This window comes from Argiope bruennichi, chromosome X1, assembly GCF_947563725.1.
Source record: "Argiope bruennichi chromosome X1, qqArgBrue1.1, whole genome shotgun sequence".
Taxonomy (NCBI): domain Eukaryota; kingdom Metazoa; phylum Arthropoda; class Arachnida; order Araneae; family Araneidae; genus Argiope; species Argiope bruennichi.
Genome location: NC_079162.1, coordinates 64109957 through 64126912, shown reverse-complemented (window position 1 = coordinate 64126912; position 16956 = coordinate 64109957). Strand labels below are relative to the sequence as shown.

The 16956-nt window shown below is 26.6% G+C and overlaps 1 protein-coding gene across 5 annotated transcripts in view; it reads right to left on the bottom strand.

Moving 5' to 3' along the window:
* Nucleotides 1–4302: 4302 nt before the first annotated feature.
* The window catches only part of LOC129958714 (latrophilin Cirl-like), a 172805-nt gene continuing 160151 nt past the window's right edge, over nucleotides 4303–16956 (bottom strand). For all 5 annotated transcript variants that reach the window (XM_056071363.1, XM_056071365.1, XM_056071366.1 and 2 more), the window contains 6 exons: nucleotides 16363–16756; nucleotides 12709–12812; nucleotides 11862–12030; nucleotides 11040–11156; nucleotides 9226–9286; nucleotides 4303–8993 (listed from right to left, as the gene is read on the bottom strand). In XM_056071363.1, coding sequence (XP_055927338.1) covers nucleotides 8215–8993; nucleotides 9226–9286; nucleotides 11040–11156; nucleotides 11862–12030; nucleotides 12709–12812; nucleotides 16363–16756 — 1624 coding nt within the window. In that variant the 3' untranslated portion in view covers nucleotides 4303–8214. The remainder of the gene's footprint in view (nucleotides 8994–9225; nucleotides 9287–11039; nucleotides 11157–11861; nucleotides 12031–12708; nucleotides 12813–16362; nucleotides 16757–16956) is intronic.

The following is a 16956-nucleotide window of genomic DNA, read 5'->3' as shown; positions in this document are numbered from 1 at the left end:
GTCGTCCAAGTTCGAAATCACGTGAAAATAAGCTTTGCTGATATCGCGTAAGTTTTCAAGGAAAGGTAAAGAAGAGCGTTCTGCCCTGCTCTTGTACGGGAAACTTGGCGCAGGAAGAGTAACGTTGGGAGATTCTTCCTTTGTACGTATCTGTTCGGCAGGGAAGAAAACTCAGGTATTTGTTTTTTGATAGATTCTGGCAGCGATGTTAACTCAGTAGTACTTAACTAATAAAAGCTAAAAGAAATTGTAAATTTTTCAAACTTTGCAGGCCACAAATAGCATTATTATAAAGGTTTATGAACTAAAATCCATCACAGTAAATTTTAATTTACGCAGTAAATTTATCATTCATTTTATATCTTAATGTTTCCTACGCTATTATTGATGCTGAGTTTTTGTGTGTGTATGAGAGAGAGAGGGGCGGTTTAATTTATCACCTGATTTGAGAAGTATTTCTTGAGTGACGAGGCTGTTGTTATTTCTATAAAGTTCAGAAATGGAGTCAGATTGATTATACCTTCGGATTTTATTGTAAGTATAGCGATTGTACCTTTAATAAAAATATAAATTTTAAAGAAAATTGCTAGTTGCCTTAATATAAGAAATTTTGTTACAATTTTTTAAATCTTGTTAAATTGTGAGAAAATTAAGTTTTTGAATTTTTTAAAATTAAACGAAGTAATTTCTATTTTAAATAAAATTATTTTGAAGTTAAATTTGTCTCATTTATCTTAAATATCTACCAAAGCTTTTCCGTTAGAAATTTCTATTTTTATTTCTAAATGGGTACCTTCCCCTTCTTTTTCCGTTAGTCTCATTTAATTTTCATTCTTTTGGATAAAAGTTAATTATAAGATGAATTATCTATGTTTAATGAAAGTAAGTCATCAATGTGTCTAAAACCATTTATTAAATTATTTAATTATAATTATTTTTCTCTTATGGAAATGCAGAAAAATATTAAGTAATGCGCTTGAAAAAGTTGTTCTCATAGGAACGATTTCTCTCATTTCACTTATTTATAAAGATTAATCACAGATAATTTTCTGAAATATTAAATTTACATAGTTCAAGCCAGTTGGTTTTAGTAATGAAATCTCTATTTAAGTATTCATTATATCTAATAGTACAAATATCTATCAATTTTTTGTCTGATAGATTAGTGTACAAATTTTCAAAATCAGAAGCATTAAGTTTATTGATATTGCTATCTTTTAGAAATTTCAAAACTTCTTTTTTGCTGTTAATTATAAAGTTGTCTTTATTTTGAATTTTATTTAGAGTAATTTTTAAGTATGTAGTAATTACAATTATATCTTCTACAAGTCACAAATCTAAACTTCAATGGTTTTTTAAATGTTATTTGACTGTTGGAAATAAATATGGATAACTTAATGAGCATGTTTCATTTTAGTCTTTTTAGCAAAAGCTAACATTCTCTTGTTTGATTCTTTTTTATCACTATTATTTAAAATGTATATTGAATTAGAATTATATTTATTAATTAATTTGCTTATAGTAATAATCATAAATTAAACAAATTATTTGCTGTTTTGTTTAATACAGTAAAAATAAATTTATCTTTAATTTTTGTTTAACAATTTGTTAATAAAAATACATTATTCTTTAGATATGTTATTAATAGAGTGAATTCTAGTCTTCATTTCTTCAATAATTTTCACTTTCCAATCTCTAACCTAATCTAATGTCATTTCCTAGATATTTTAGAAATAAAAATACCCAAATCTTGTTTAATAGAAAGTATGATTTTTTTTTTTAATATTTAACTTTTTTCTCAATTTAAATTTTGTTCCATTTTCCTTTAATTCTTAAAATGCATGATTCAATAATCTAAATTTCCTGTTTTAATATGCTCTTGTATCATCATCTAAAAAATTTTTGTAATTTTTATTGTAATTGAAGTGTGTTTTATTTTATCTAAATTTTTTCTATAGCAATTACAATCACAAATTTTTTTCTTTAAAGTTTTTGTATAACAAAAAGAATTGAAACATCTTTACACAGTTAATTATTTTTACCTAAATTAAGTTTAAATTTGATTAGATCTCAATAAATTTATTTTGATCTAGAATTATAAATCTAATAAAAGATATTTTAAATCTTCAATTTTTTTTATTAATAAACTAGTATATTTTGTTATACTAGTATATCTGAATCCAAATAAATATTTTTAATTTCAATAATGTTATGACAATTATATGTTCCAGATTGCCTACTTCTGAAATAATAAAACTATAAGCATTGACATTTTAGATAAAAAGAATTGTGGATTTAAATAGAAGAGGAGATTTAGAAAATATTTATATTTGTAATCAAAAACTTTATTACCATATGGATTCAGTAGCAAATTAAATGGTGAAGGCTTTGGAGACTTAAGATAATATTTGCATTTATAATAAGTTGAATGTTCATTAAGACCTTTTGGGTGGAAACAACTACAATAAAGGATGGCAATTATGATATTGCATTTAATTTTAAAATATTGTAATCTGGAACATATTTGTGATATTTTAGCCGCTTCTCAAAATAATAACTACCAAAATTGTAATGCTTCATATACTGTGGCAAAGTTTTTATAGTTAAGTGTCATAGAAGTCTGCCATTTGTGAATGCAGCCGTGTAATAAAGTTTTAACCCTTATCGTGGCAAGATTGCTTTTTTGAAGAAAAGCAAAAAAAGAAAAAAAAAATGTATATAGGTATGTATATATTAAAATGCGTAAGAACAAACATTTTGGCATGTGTATTTTATAATAAACATGCATATTTAGGGGTACTAACATAAAAATAAAATAAAACTTACCTTAGATAAACCTGAGTGGCGCATCTTGACGGTTATTTTTCACAACTGATTTAAAATTATAATAGATAAACAACTATTTTTATTTTTGAAGTATAAATAAACGCATAGAAATGTCATGTGTTTAATAAAACTAAGTTAAAAATTATTTTATAGTGGTAGTATATTTTTATAAAGTTGTATGTATGGTATACTGTACAAAAGGAACATAAGGGTTAAAGTAATATCTTTTTATAACGCATTACAACCAGTCAAATTTGTGTTGTTTGCAAAAATTGGTCAACAAAATTAATAATAAAAAAACATGGTGATTTTTAGATGTGCCTGTAACATGGTTATAAATACATGTTATGTTATAGCTTGACGAAAATTCAACTTTAATCTGTTATTGTATTGTAAAGAAGGTTTTAGTGATCCTGCACATTATCTTGCGGCTTCAAAAGCATTCCCACTTGCCAGACCATACATAAAATGCGTTTGCTTTTTCCTGATTACTGTATGTTGCTATACCTTCTGAAATCCACTGTAGAAATGACGAAGAAAACTTGCTCTTTATGATTTCCATTACAGCACCATCTAGCGGTTCACCCCTTGCTTTCCGCTCATGCATTGCATGGTGAAAATTGCTTGATTAGATGATTTCTATCACCCCTTAAATTTTTGCCTACGAGGTTTGAAACACTCTATATAAGTAATCGGGTTCTCAGCACCATCAATGATACTCTAATTCCTTTTCCATTTCCTTGAAAAGAGAAAATACCTTTGCAGTTGAAGGCTGTAAGTTTTCCACTGCAGAGTGTTTGTCTTACAAGACATATTTCTACAAGAAGCCCAGAATCTGCATTTGAGATTTGTGACTTATTCGTGGTAAGCATTTCTTGGAGCAGTATTAGGCATGGAATCTTTTGATTAAAAACAGGCCTCCAAATATTTTAGTTTCAACAACGGTCTTAATAACATAAAAGAAAACATTAAAGACTTGAAACAGTCTATTTGCACTGAAACTAAAACACCACAATGTTAAACTATTAAAAAAATGTGAATTAATTTCTTTGAAATTTTTTAGAAACCATTTAAATATTAATTGTTGCATTCTTTATCTCCATATTTTAAACATGTACCTAAAATTATGACAATATTTTGGTGTTTTGTACCCTAAATAAACTGAAAAATTAAAGGTTATATTAAAATTTTGCAACTTTTTCCCCTGCACATTGATGCTTAGTTTTAGTCTTTAGTGACATATTATGAAGTGGAATTAATTAAAGACCCTTTCTTCCAATAACAGGCTATATTTGTTCAACTTAAGGAAAAAGTGCATATTTTACAGAACTTTGCTATCCAGGTAGCAAGTGGCTTTGTCCCAGATCATGTCGGTCTTTAGACTTAGAAAGCGATGCAATAAAATGATAACCTACTATGAATAAAAGACACAACTCATTATTATTTTTTTTTCAATTTATTTTTAACGATTTTTTTATAAAACAACATGTAATTTACAATGAGCAAATATTACACAATATAAAGCCAAAAACATGAATTGTGCAAACAGCAAACTCCAACATTAGCAAGATAGTTGTTGGAAATGACGAGTATCACAGCATCAGGAGCACCCAATTTGAAATTAGGTGTTCATTCAAAGACAACTAGAAGCTGAGTATAATCACAGTTCCTGATGAAAAATCACTAGGATCTTAGCTTACACAGGGTAAAATGAATTACAAATGTTTGGGAAACACTGCTTGGACATTCATAAAAGCTTAAATAGAAATGGAAAAACAAATCATGTCAGTTTTAGAATGCCCTTCTCCCTTACATATCGAACATATCAAATCATTCTCCATTCAGTATACTGGTAATATAAATTATATACACATAAACAAAACATTTTATATAAAGTTTAAAAAATAAAATTCACAAATGGTATGTACAAAAATGAAAGCAAGAAGTTTACTTAAAAGTATTGTAAGCAGTGCTCATTAAAGGTTTTCATATCACACATACACATACACAAGAACACATCGAGTTATAAATAATATTATAGTATAATGCAACGGTTTCAGTTTTAAATTTGTTTTATCACATAGTCAAACATTAGCCATCAATTTAACAGAAAAATTGTGAAACCTTCAATGACAAACAGTAAAGATACTGAGTATTGAAACATTTATTCAAAATCTTTAAATTAAAATTTAAATGCATATTGAGCAAACGACAGAAGAATGACTATTGAAACAATTACTACAACATTTAGTTTCCATTTTAACATAAAAGTGCATCTAGTCAGAAATGTATGCATGCATTCTGTAACTAGTCAGAAATGTATTCATCATAAAGATTATGTGAATATTTCAAGTACATCATAAATGAAAAATTCATGTTCATGTAAAGAATCTTCTTTACAAATAAGATAGAAAAAATTATTCACAGCAACAAAAATTGCATCAATAAATTATTTAAATTAAGTGATATATGTAAGAATTTTGATCATTAAGTACAAGATTACAATTTGTTATTAATTCGTTTATAATTAAGGTGGCGAGACAGTTTTCTAGTATTATGAAAGTATTTTATTTAATTAATCTCCATTAATCTAATCACGAATAAAAAATCTTTATGTATAAAAAAAATACTTTAACGTTAATAAAAAACCATGTAATTACAGAAAAGCTCATCTGCACAATATCAATTTTTTTTTTGTGCCAAGTTAATTAACTACATGGTAAAATTTGTTCTTTTGCTTATAATAATTTCACACATCATTACATACATCCAATTAAAGTATAAAAAATTTATAATCAATAGTTTGCAAGATAACATTGTTACCCTTTCATATTTGCAAATGCTTGCAGTTCTCAATTTTGCTCATTAAATTTTTGATTGAAATGTGGAAACACTGAGAATGCAAACAGATTAACAAAAATAATAAATATTTCTGAAATAATACCTTGTCATAAATTAAGCAGGAGCGACTTTTTGAGAGGTCAAATTTGCAAAATCAAATGGAAAATTCCTTCACACATTTGTCCTGAAAAAGTGTTAGAATCTGCAGAGCTACAAAAGTTTCCATGTTCCTTAATATTTTGGTCATTCATATAATTAATGTTATATAATGGGATGATTGATACAATGTTTAGGAGGAAAAAAAGAAGGGGGGAGAAAAAAAAAGATTAGATAAAAAAAATACAGTAAACCACCAATAACTTGGAAATACATAAATCTTAAATTACTGACATTTTTTTTTTGTTTTTACAAAAATTATTATATTAGTCATTAAATTGATGCAGGCTGTCAACTGCAAAAAGGGAAAATCATGACTTAACAGACTCGGTTTCAAAGAAGAGATCAAGCATGTTCAGAGGTGAAAAAAAGATATTTGATCAAGTTAAAAAGATGGTGATTAAAAAGATATTTGATCAGTTGATTAAAAATCTGTTATTAGCCAGTTCAAAATAAATACATTTTGAAAAATATGAATTTTATACATAAGATGTTATTAACACTTTGTAAAGTATAACTGGACAGGTTTCAATCTTTTTCACTTAGTTAATACAATATTTATAAAAACTAAAGATTTGCTTAAATAATATTGTATACAAACGTAGAGGCCAAGCAATAGCGATTCATAATAAATAGATAAAAACATATGCATTTCCAAAAAGTTACTAAAACAAACAAATAAAAAAGTCAACTTAAAATACATCTTTAACATGCTGTTAAATTAAAAATTTGTTAAATGTGAAACTTAAGTGATCTTATTACTAGAAGGCTTCATAATTACAGTGTCTAGATGCCAAAATCCTTCACTGACTATGCATGTAGGCTTACTGCTTCTTTATTCTGATGACAAAGGTTGAACGTCCTACATTGGTGTATACAAGTTTGGGAAGTGGGGTGTCAGCTGAAGTATTCAGAATCTAACTAATGCAAAAATTGATGCTTTTTTTTCAGATTTAAAATATGCTAAAGTCATTGTCCATTAATATATAGTTTTCTTATTAATTTTGTATTTAATATGTTTACTAAAATGTAGCAACTATCAAAATTTTTAGATTTCAAAATTTTAGATGCACATTTGCATCCTGTATTAACAATAATTAAAACCAATGACTAGAATAAAATCACAATTTAGCTAATTTATATTGTGGTAGATTTGGAAGTAAATATATGTCCAAGGTGATAATATTGAAAGCACAAAACTTGACACATACACAAATCCTTACCTGTAAAATTGCAGTGATTTCGCCAATTTTTTGGAGTGGACAAAGCCAACTTCATCTGAGTTATTTGAATTGCTATGGATAACGAAACATTTTACATGTTGAGTAGTGTGTATATTCATATCTAAGAAGAGAGATTGAATTAAAATGCATCATTCTTTTTCAAAATATACAACTTTATAACATGTGATAGAGAATTGAGCTTGAAATCAATATTTAATTTTTGTATCAGAAAAAGGTTCTTTCTTGGCTAATTATGGATTCTGAATACTTTTGTTAACAATCACTGGAAACGCAACGCTGGAATCACTGGAAATTATAAAACGTACACTTCGAAATAGGTTCAAATGGTTTTCGAAGGATGTGTTAAACTTTTACCACCTGTTCTTTTCTTACAAGTAACAAAATATCTTCTACCATCTGCAATCATTTTCAATAGCCTATCTAAAATACTTGAGATATTCATGAATTATAATTAAAAGAAATTTAACTCTTGCATTGATTATGAATAGTAGCAGTAATTTAAAATTTATATTTCCAAGATAAGTCCTTTTCTGATAAACATGGAAATTTTCTGAAATGTGGATATTTCTGAATTAAATAAATATTCCATATTTGAACATAATTTTCTTTTTTCAGTCTTCTTAGAAGGATTGGTAGAGCATGTCTTCCTGAAAGGACTTATCAGAATAACTAGAGAGTTGAGAATTTAAAGAAATATTTTACTGTATAATGTTCATGGTCACGGATTAAGAAATATTATTTGTTGAAGAAATGTCGATATCAGGATATAATAAAAAAATTATTTTTTAGATATGTGAATGGAATTGTATATATAATTATTATTGTCCATTTAAGTTGTTTCAGATATCTCTTGGAAATAAAAATCATGTCTTACAGGATGTGAGCAGATAAAAAAATAGCAAAGGAATTTTCCATTTCACTTGCATAGAAACCAAGCTCGGAATGCTTAATGATAATTTTTTACAGTAGATTGAGCATCTTCTGATTTTGCATTTTAATGAAAAAAAGAAACGGGGAAAAGAATAAACATAGAAGTAAATAGATTACAAAAATGGGACGGTAAAAATTATGACTAGTAAAGGGCGCTCTGACTAGAATATAGAAACTCCTCCTTTCTTAAGCATGACAAATCAATATCATTTCAATGTCAACAATAAGTACTAAGCTTATATTGTGGTTTAATGATAACATCATCTTGTTGTATTCTGTTAACAACTTTGTCACCATCCAATACAGCTAACACAACTGTGTTATCAGGAGGACTTTGCAGAAGATCTGGCAAAGGAGTTTCCCAAAGTTCTGCCGGCCCTTTCTGAGGATAAGCTTGCTTATCAGATGGGAAATTATGATGACTACCATCATGAGATGTTCGTAAACTGGCTGGTTTCTCAGAGGGACTTCTTTTCTTTCGGAATGACAGTGTTTGGTTTTGCTCCCAAATTTGTGGACTGACCTGACTATCTGGCGAAGCAGGATAAGGTACCTGAGATACATTTTGACCATTTTGGAGACCAGCGATAATAAGTGGTTGTTGATCGTACCCATAACTAGATGAAGAATGCTGACTTAAGTCAGAGTGATCTCCATAATAATTTTCAGGTGGTGGAAATCTTTGGCAACCTTGGAATGATTTCTTCCCTCCGTCTTCATCTGCAAGAGCTTCGTCATCAATGGTTTCATAAATGTGATCCAAGAACTGGCCATTAGATTCTGGTGTTACAAAAAAATGGTGGCCTTTATCCTTTGAAGTTTGATATCGACGAAAACTATGTGATACGCCTTCTTGTTCTCCAAGAGTTTCCTTCCCAGTGTAATAAGCAGACTTCCAAGTATTATTTCCCCTCATCATCCAAAAAGCATTTTGTAATCTAACTCCATCATTGCTTTCATTGATTGAGCTTCTAGTAGGGAGTGTTGCAGAGGAGTCTAAAAAAATAATAATGGAGAATGAAACAAATGATATGTAATTAAAATTTAAAAGATAAATGCTGATAACAGTCTACTTTAGTTTAAAATACAAAGCTCTGGTACATGAGAATCATTTGAGTGAAACAAGCGTTTGATATCAAAAAAATAATTTTATGAAGACTTACTAATTGCTTAGTTAAGAGAAAATTTATAAAAATATAATTTGTATATAGTCATTTGTTAAAGTTACCTGAAGCAACATTTGAAGTTACGGGTATCTTTTCCTTTGGTAAAGTCCAGAATTCTTGAGACTAATAAAAAGACAAAACAAAAAAATATTAGAGTTTTAAAATGAGGAAAGAAAAAGAACACATTTTTTTAGATATATGAATAATATCTCATTAAATTATTATGAACATTTAAAAAACTTTGTAAACATTAATTATTTATCAAAAAGGGAGAAAAAAAAACTTGCATAGATTATCTAATTTTTAAGAATGATATTTACTGACATCTTCATTTAGTATATAAAAAGTATACTTTTGACATAATCAGTGCTGTATTTTTTTATGCAACATGCACGCTTATTTTATAATACACAGATTATATATCATGTTAAATTCAGGAAACATTTCATCAATAAACTTCCCTACAGTTCATAACTAAAAACTACAACTTTATTATTTTACCTCAAATTTAACAAACAAAAAGCAGTTGAAGTAAAAAGTATTTGCTTATTGTTCAGAATTAATATAATAGTATCTTTTTCTAATTTCATTAGAAAGGGCAAAGATTTTGAATTTATATATTTGTATTTCATAATTCACTTTCAGAAAAAACTATGCGCATTCAATGCAAAATGTTCTTCAAGACTTCTTAAAGTTTGTGAATTTTAGTTGCATGAAAAAAGCATTAAACCATGGATGGTTAGTAAAATTAATTTGGTATAGCATATTGCATCACAATTTTTTAAAATATAATTTCAGCATAATTTGAGTTTGATATCATTCTATTATTTATAAATAACTTCACGGAACAAATTTGCGGAACATTTTCTTTTCGTATATAGATGCATGACATTAAATTTTTTTTTTTCATGATGAAAAAACTGTTTTAAATAAAAGAATAACAATAACAGAATATGGTACTTCAACGACTACTGGAAACGACTGGCTTTTCTAAAATTGATGATTGTGAAAAAAGGGATCATATAGTTCAACATAAGAATTTAAAAACATGAAAAAATTATTAATTATCTAAAATAAACTGATACTTGAATTTATTTTTACTATTTTTGTAGCACTCTGGGGTGATGCCCTGTTAAAAGCAATCAGCCAAATGTCGTCCTTGATAACAGTTTCTTAATTTCTCCTTCTTAAATTCTTTAGATAATAATTATGCAAATATATATGCTCGAATTTCAAACATAATCTTAAAGTTGCTGAATTCAAAGCATCTTGATTAACAATAAAGATTCATTGAACTACTAAAGAAAATTGTAGAATACAGCAAATATACAATGTAGTTACCGATAATAGTCATTAACAGAAATCGAAATGGAATTATTTTAAAATGAAATGATTGACACATCAAATTGGGCAATTACATATGTAGGATGCTTCCAAGAATTTCAGTGCCAAGATCCTCTAGAAAAAGCTTAATATATCCCTGATACTGAAATATAAACTGATATATCACATTGTTAAGTACATATTTTACAGTAGTGCCAGAATTTTACTGTATTAATGCTTTTAAAAATCTCAGTATCTTTTAAATAGTGTAACATATTTTAAATATTGTTTATTCGGCATTCTTCAGTATTTCACAATACTGTTCAATATTACCAATAAATGTTGCAATATTGTGATGCATTTGAGGGTAGTCTATAAATTTGAATAATAGAATTTTTTGTGTTTCTGTAGAAATTTATTAGTTTGGTAATAAATTATGTTTTAAGATTTATATTTGTAATCATTAATCTTTTATTCTATGGGAAGCAAATTTTATGTTATTTCTACTCGCAAAATATTTGACAGAAAAAGAAATATAAACAAACAAACATACATCACAGTCTCTAGAGTTATTCCCATTGTTTACAGTCTCAGGAGCAATTTGAGGTTCTTGATTCCTTTGTCTGAAGCATAAATCATGCTGAAAAATCTTTTGAATATCTTCTCTTACCTGTAAAAAAGGAATTATGTGTTAATTAAAGTGCATTAAATTCACACCAATATAAAAGATAATTATGTCTAATAAGTTGTATAAATGTTTATAAAATGCATGTTTTTAATCTACTTTATATGAATTGCATTTAATTAGTGAATAAAAATTAAAAATGAATTCAGCACAAAAACAAGTTGTCCAAATGAAGGGAAACATTTTATATATGAGGATAAGAGATTACTATGCCCACAACCTGGATTACTTGTGAAGCAATGATATTGAGAGAGAGAGAGAGAGAGACTCAAATTAATGCCAGAAAAGTGGAATAATTCTGAAAGCATCCAAAAAGTTAGAAAGAAATAGTGATCTGTAACTTCATATTTGTCAAAAACAGGTATGAAAAAGGAATTCCAAAACTTTTATTAAGATTGTTTTCAAAATTTAGATTTCAATATTCAGAATATTATGGGTTTTAATCTTATTTTTTTAAATTAATTTTTTATAAAAATAAGTATTACAAAAAGAAAAATTCAATTATATTTTTTATAAATTGATATTTATTATGCTTCCTGTAAGGTTATATCATAAATATGTTTACATTTTAAGGCAAGTTTTAATAATTATAACTTTATGGTTGAACTTAATTACTTTATTCGAACACTAATTCAATATATAAGAATAGAGAAAGAGATAAAAATACTAGTGGTTTATCATCATTCATACCTTTTCATTTTGAAAGCAATACATAAATAGTATTGCAATTCCATGTAAGCCATTTAGAATAGAAAATGCATAAGCCAAGGGTGCCAATTCCTCTTGAATAAAGAAAAATGCTGATGTCCAAGTGAGGGTCAATAAGACAGTCAACAAAAAGCTCCTTTTGTTCCAGGATCTGAAACAATAAAAGAATATATTTTCACAATTATAATTACACATAATAATTGAAAAAATATGATTTTTTTTTATCTTTACTCTTTTATATAATGTTTATATATGTAATTAGGAGACAGTCTGAGAATTGAAGTTTGCATATTTTTTAAGAATAATTTAGATATTTGAGTTTCATAGAAAATTTAATGTTATAATTGTAGTGAATTCAATACTAAATATGCAATTGAGTTTACTACTGTTCTCTTTAAAAATATTAAAAAAAGATATGATGTGTTTTTGTATTGTATTTTAAACAGAAAAGAAAATACAAATAACTCTAAATATATATACAATAAGCAGATCAAATTTTTAAACTAATATAAAATATGCATGAAATTATGAAACTTTATGATTATTAACAATATAACATTAAAATATAACTAATTGCTTACATAAGATACAAGGAAAGAAAAAAAATGTTCCTTTACTTAAATATCTTTTAATATTTTTTTTGCGAGTGTTTAAATTCAGAATTCTCCCATTATTTGCATTAAAATAGAGAAAAAATTTGTAACATTAGATGGGAAATTCAAATACATTTGTGGTAAAGTTTAACATAGTAAAAATTTGGTAAGCTAAGTTGTAGATAAAAATAAGTGTTTCTGCATCATGAAAATGAATGAATTTATGTATATGTTACCTGAATTTGTCAAGATTAACATTTTCTTTTCCTTTGATAGCAGTAATATTAGAGATTTTACGATAGATCATGCATAATGAGATGCACAAAAATACAAGTCCACCCTGTAAAAATATATAAAATACACAGTGTAAAAACAAAGTAAGGAATTTTCTACACTAATACAATTTTCATAAACAAACTAACAATAAATAAATAAAAGAACTGTTTCCAACACTAAATAAAAGCAAAATATAAATATCTTATGCAAAAGATTAATGATATAAAGTACACCACTAAGCAAATGGTGAAAATAAGGAGGTCGTACACAAGGAGGAGGTGATGGAGATGCAACATCAAATACCACCAGATTTGTATGAGTGACTGCCATATTTGCTTGAAGTTGCCATGCAGTTCTCAAAGAATGGACCCAGTCACCATAACTAAAAAATGATGCAACGGGATCAATTCAAGAGACGTAAAAGTCATGTGGCATTTTGAAGACATTGTGCTTGTCTTCTGTAGTTTCATTGAAAATTGAGTTGTAAATATGTCTGTCTGTAACATATCCGTGTGTATTTTGCAAACTGTTATGTTAACATTTTATGTGGTGATTTGGAGTTATAAAATATATATATTTCATGGCGGATTATTAAATTATTACACATTTATAAACATATTTAAGCAAGATTTTGTTATATTTTAATGTATGTATATTTTATTTATTTTTTTCTGAGTAAAAAGAGCTTCTACCAAAGCCACTTGCTTTTAATAACAGGCTTTTAATTTTAATTACTGTGCATGATTCCTTTATGCAAGCCTTTTTTGTTAACTGAAAGAATTATTTTAGATCAGAAACCTTTGATTTATTTTGGATAGACTTATGTTTAATATAGTAGAAACTGGCATTTTACATTAGATCATTATCAAATAAAATTGCTTTTCAAAACGGATGAATTTTCTGTTTTATTTATTTGGATTATTGTCCTTTTTCAATCAGGATCAATTTAAAGCATAATACTCTGTCAATGTGATTTTCTAATTTTCAATACTGTTGGAAGGTATTAAAAAGAATTTAAAATATAATATCAAATTTGAGGTTCCTATTTCTGTAGTTATCAATATCTATTTAATTCTTAATTGTGTGATTAATAGAAAAGTCTAATTCAATTAAAATCCTAATTGAAAAGACTAATTTAATTGAAATAGGCTTTTCAACGAAAATTTTAAATAAGCAGTTAATCAAGTAAAATAATTTCATTTTTAATCATACCACTTTATTATTATCAAGAAAATTCCTTTTCCAATTCAGAAAAACAAGATTTTATTTTTGAAAAAACATTTTAAATTTACAATTGGCATGCATAAAATTGTAGCATTTAACAGTAAACTAAGGTAGCATGAATAACTCTATTAAATTAATGTGTTTTATAATGCAATAAAGTATATTTTTTTGCTTTCTTCTAAGTATATCACAAATGTAATAAAAAACATGCTTTAGAAATTATTTAAAGTATCAAAATAACACATTATATTCTCTACAAATAATATTATGAAAGATACAATTGTTATTGTTCTGAAAAAAGTATCATAATGTAATTAGTAATTTTAAAGTATATAGCTATTTGTGTTATCTTGTCTAGAATTTCAATGTAACCAAATTTTTATTTTGCTGAAAATTTATATGTATATTGAAGTCTTTTGACATTACCATGTTAAATTTTCCCCTATATGTTGTTAAAATATATTATCAGAGATTTTGCCTTCTGTAACAGAAGTAGTTAATGACTGAATTCCAGGTAATTTGCAAAAAACACAAATCAATGAATTTATAGTTAAACTGATTGCTATATATAGCACAAAATTCTAAAGTTTAATTGAAATACTGATTAAAGAGTTTCCTGAAAGCTGATTCTCGAATTTTAAATTTAATAATTTAAATTCTAGATAGTTATAAATTTTAATTAATTACTTGAATTGAGGAATTGGTGCCTTCATGTTTTTTGTGATAGAAATATGGTCATATATCTCTGCTAATTATTTTGTATCATATAGAAAAATTAAAAATGATTAATGATCAAAATAGCCCATGTTTATTTAAATAACCATGATTTAAATTATAAAAAACACTTTTTTTTTCAATGTTTTCAAGTTGCATTATATTGTAAAATGAAATATACGATAGACATTATTTACATGAATAAAAATTAGCTAGATTTTAACAGTTCCCATTTTTTTACTAATTTATTATGATTCATAATTACATATACAAAAATGTTCCTCAGTGTTAATATTTTAAAAATGTTTCTCAGTGTTTTTACTTTAACTGTCATGTTTCTTATTGAAACTTTAATAGATAGTTCCATTTTATTATTTAACAACCCTCTAAAAATGGAATTAAAGAATTGGTAATTTTAATGAAAAGTATAAATTTTAGTTGCAAAGTTGCTTTTTTTTTTTTTTTTTTTGCAGTGCATAAGATATTTTTTAAAAGTTAATGAACAAAATAACTATCTTTAAAATTGAAGATATCAGCAATAACATACTGTTGATGTCAAATAAATCTTTTCTTAATGAGCAAAATACTATTTTTTTTATCTCCCCCCCTTCACTACCATCTTTTGATTTCCCTTAATAAAAAAAAAAAAAGAAAAAAAAATGTTATAAGAGGCAATATTTTGGAAATTTTTTCGTTTAAATTACTATTTTTTAACAAATAAAAAAAAAATCTTAACCAGGAAAATTTTTGATCACTTCAAAATCAAAATTCACAGTCTATTCTTTTTTCTACTTTTTTTTTTAAATATAGTCACCAAACCGACATTAACTGTAAATCTTATTAAATAGAAGTCTATTTATTTAATTTAAAATTTAGAATTAATGAAAAAAAAATCAAATTGTTCTCCTCAGAAAAACACTTGCACAATACATCATATTAGTCATATTCTTACAATTTATCACGCAACCAGAAAATAATAATCAGCAATCTCTATGAACAGATAATTTCTGCAAATCGTGCAGAAATGGTGCACTCAGGTTGTTTGGTAATTGTCAACCAAACCTTAACTGACCTCATTATTACAAATAAATAGAATAATATCCATTTAAGTTTTTAAATATTTTTCTTCAAATTTCACATTTCTTTATATCTTGTTGCAAACTAATTTGTAGAAATTTTATTTATATCAGTATTTTTACTGTTCATTTTCTAATTACAGGTAATAACAATGATGACACAATATAACAGAAATAGGTTTATAAATGTAGATTCTCTAGAAAATTACTAGAATTGAAAAAGCTGTTACAGATTCTTGTTTGGAATTCTTCAACATTGCAAGAATAAAACATTGAAGAAAATCATCTTGACTTCAGAGATTTTGCCAAAATTTGCTGGGCATCCAAATTTTATTATTTACCTATTTGTTATAATCTGTCTCTAAATTATGAAGTAACAGCAAAATTTGTTAGAAGGTAATGCTGACGCAGAAATGTTTCTCTACCAAATAGAAATTGTGTATAAAAATTTTTTAAAGAACCTCCAATTTAGAAAATTTGATAATTAAGATATTTCTTTTTAGTACAGGACTTTTCTGGTTAAAAGAAATACCACACAACCTCTTACAAGTTAATTTTTAGCAAAATACAATTTCACATTATAGGAAAGGAAATACTTACAAATATTATACTGACAGCAGGGCCTACGAAACTGAATACGAAGTAGTTATCAGCTTGCAACCAGCAATAGCGGCTGGTACCATAACTGCTAGGGTCAATTATAGCTGAGATACCAGTGATGATTCCAGGAACAGTGTATGCAACTACATAATACCACCAGGATTTTGATTTTTTGCCATCACAAGATTGAATCAGTGTTACATATTGGTGATAGCACTCAAAGAACATCCAAGAAAAAGTTACGAGAAATAAATATTGCAATATTCCAGCAATAAATGAACAAGCAAGATGATGGTTTGTTTGTTTAATTCCGCCGAGGAAAACAAGTTCTGATAATAAAAGGCATAGAAACATATTTCTATGAATGAAAGTGCTATCTTCTGAAAGATCCACGCTGAAATAAAAAGACAGAAATTCATTTAGACAAGTGCAAGATTAAAGAGCTGAACATTCAGAAAATTGGTACTTTTCTTAAGTTTTTTCTTAAGAAACAATTAAAATTACAGGATTATGTAATATCAGTAACTAATGTGGATTGCATTTAATTCTAAGGATAATAATAATTGCAATATATTTTGTTTCCTATTCCTAAAT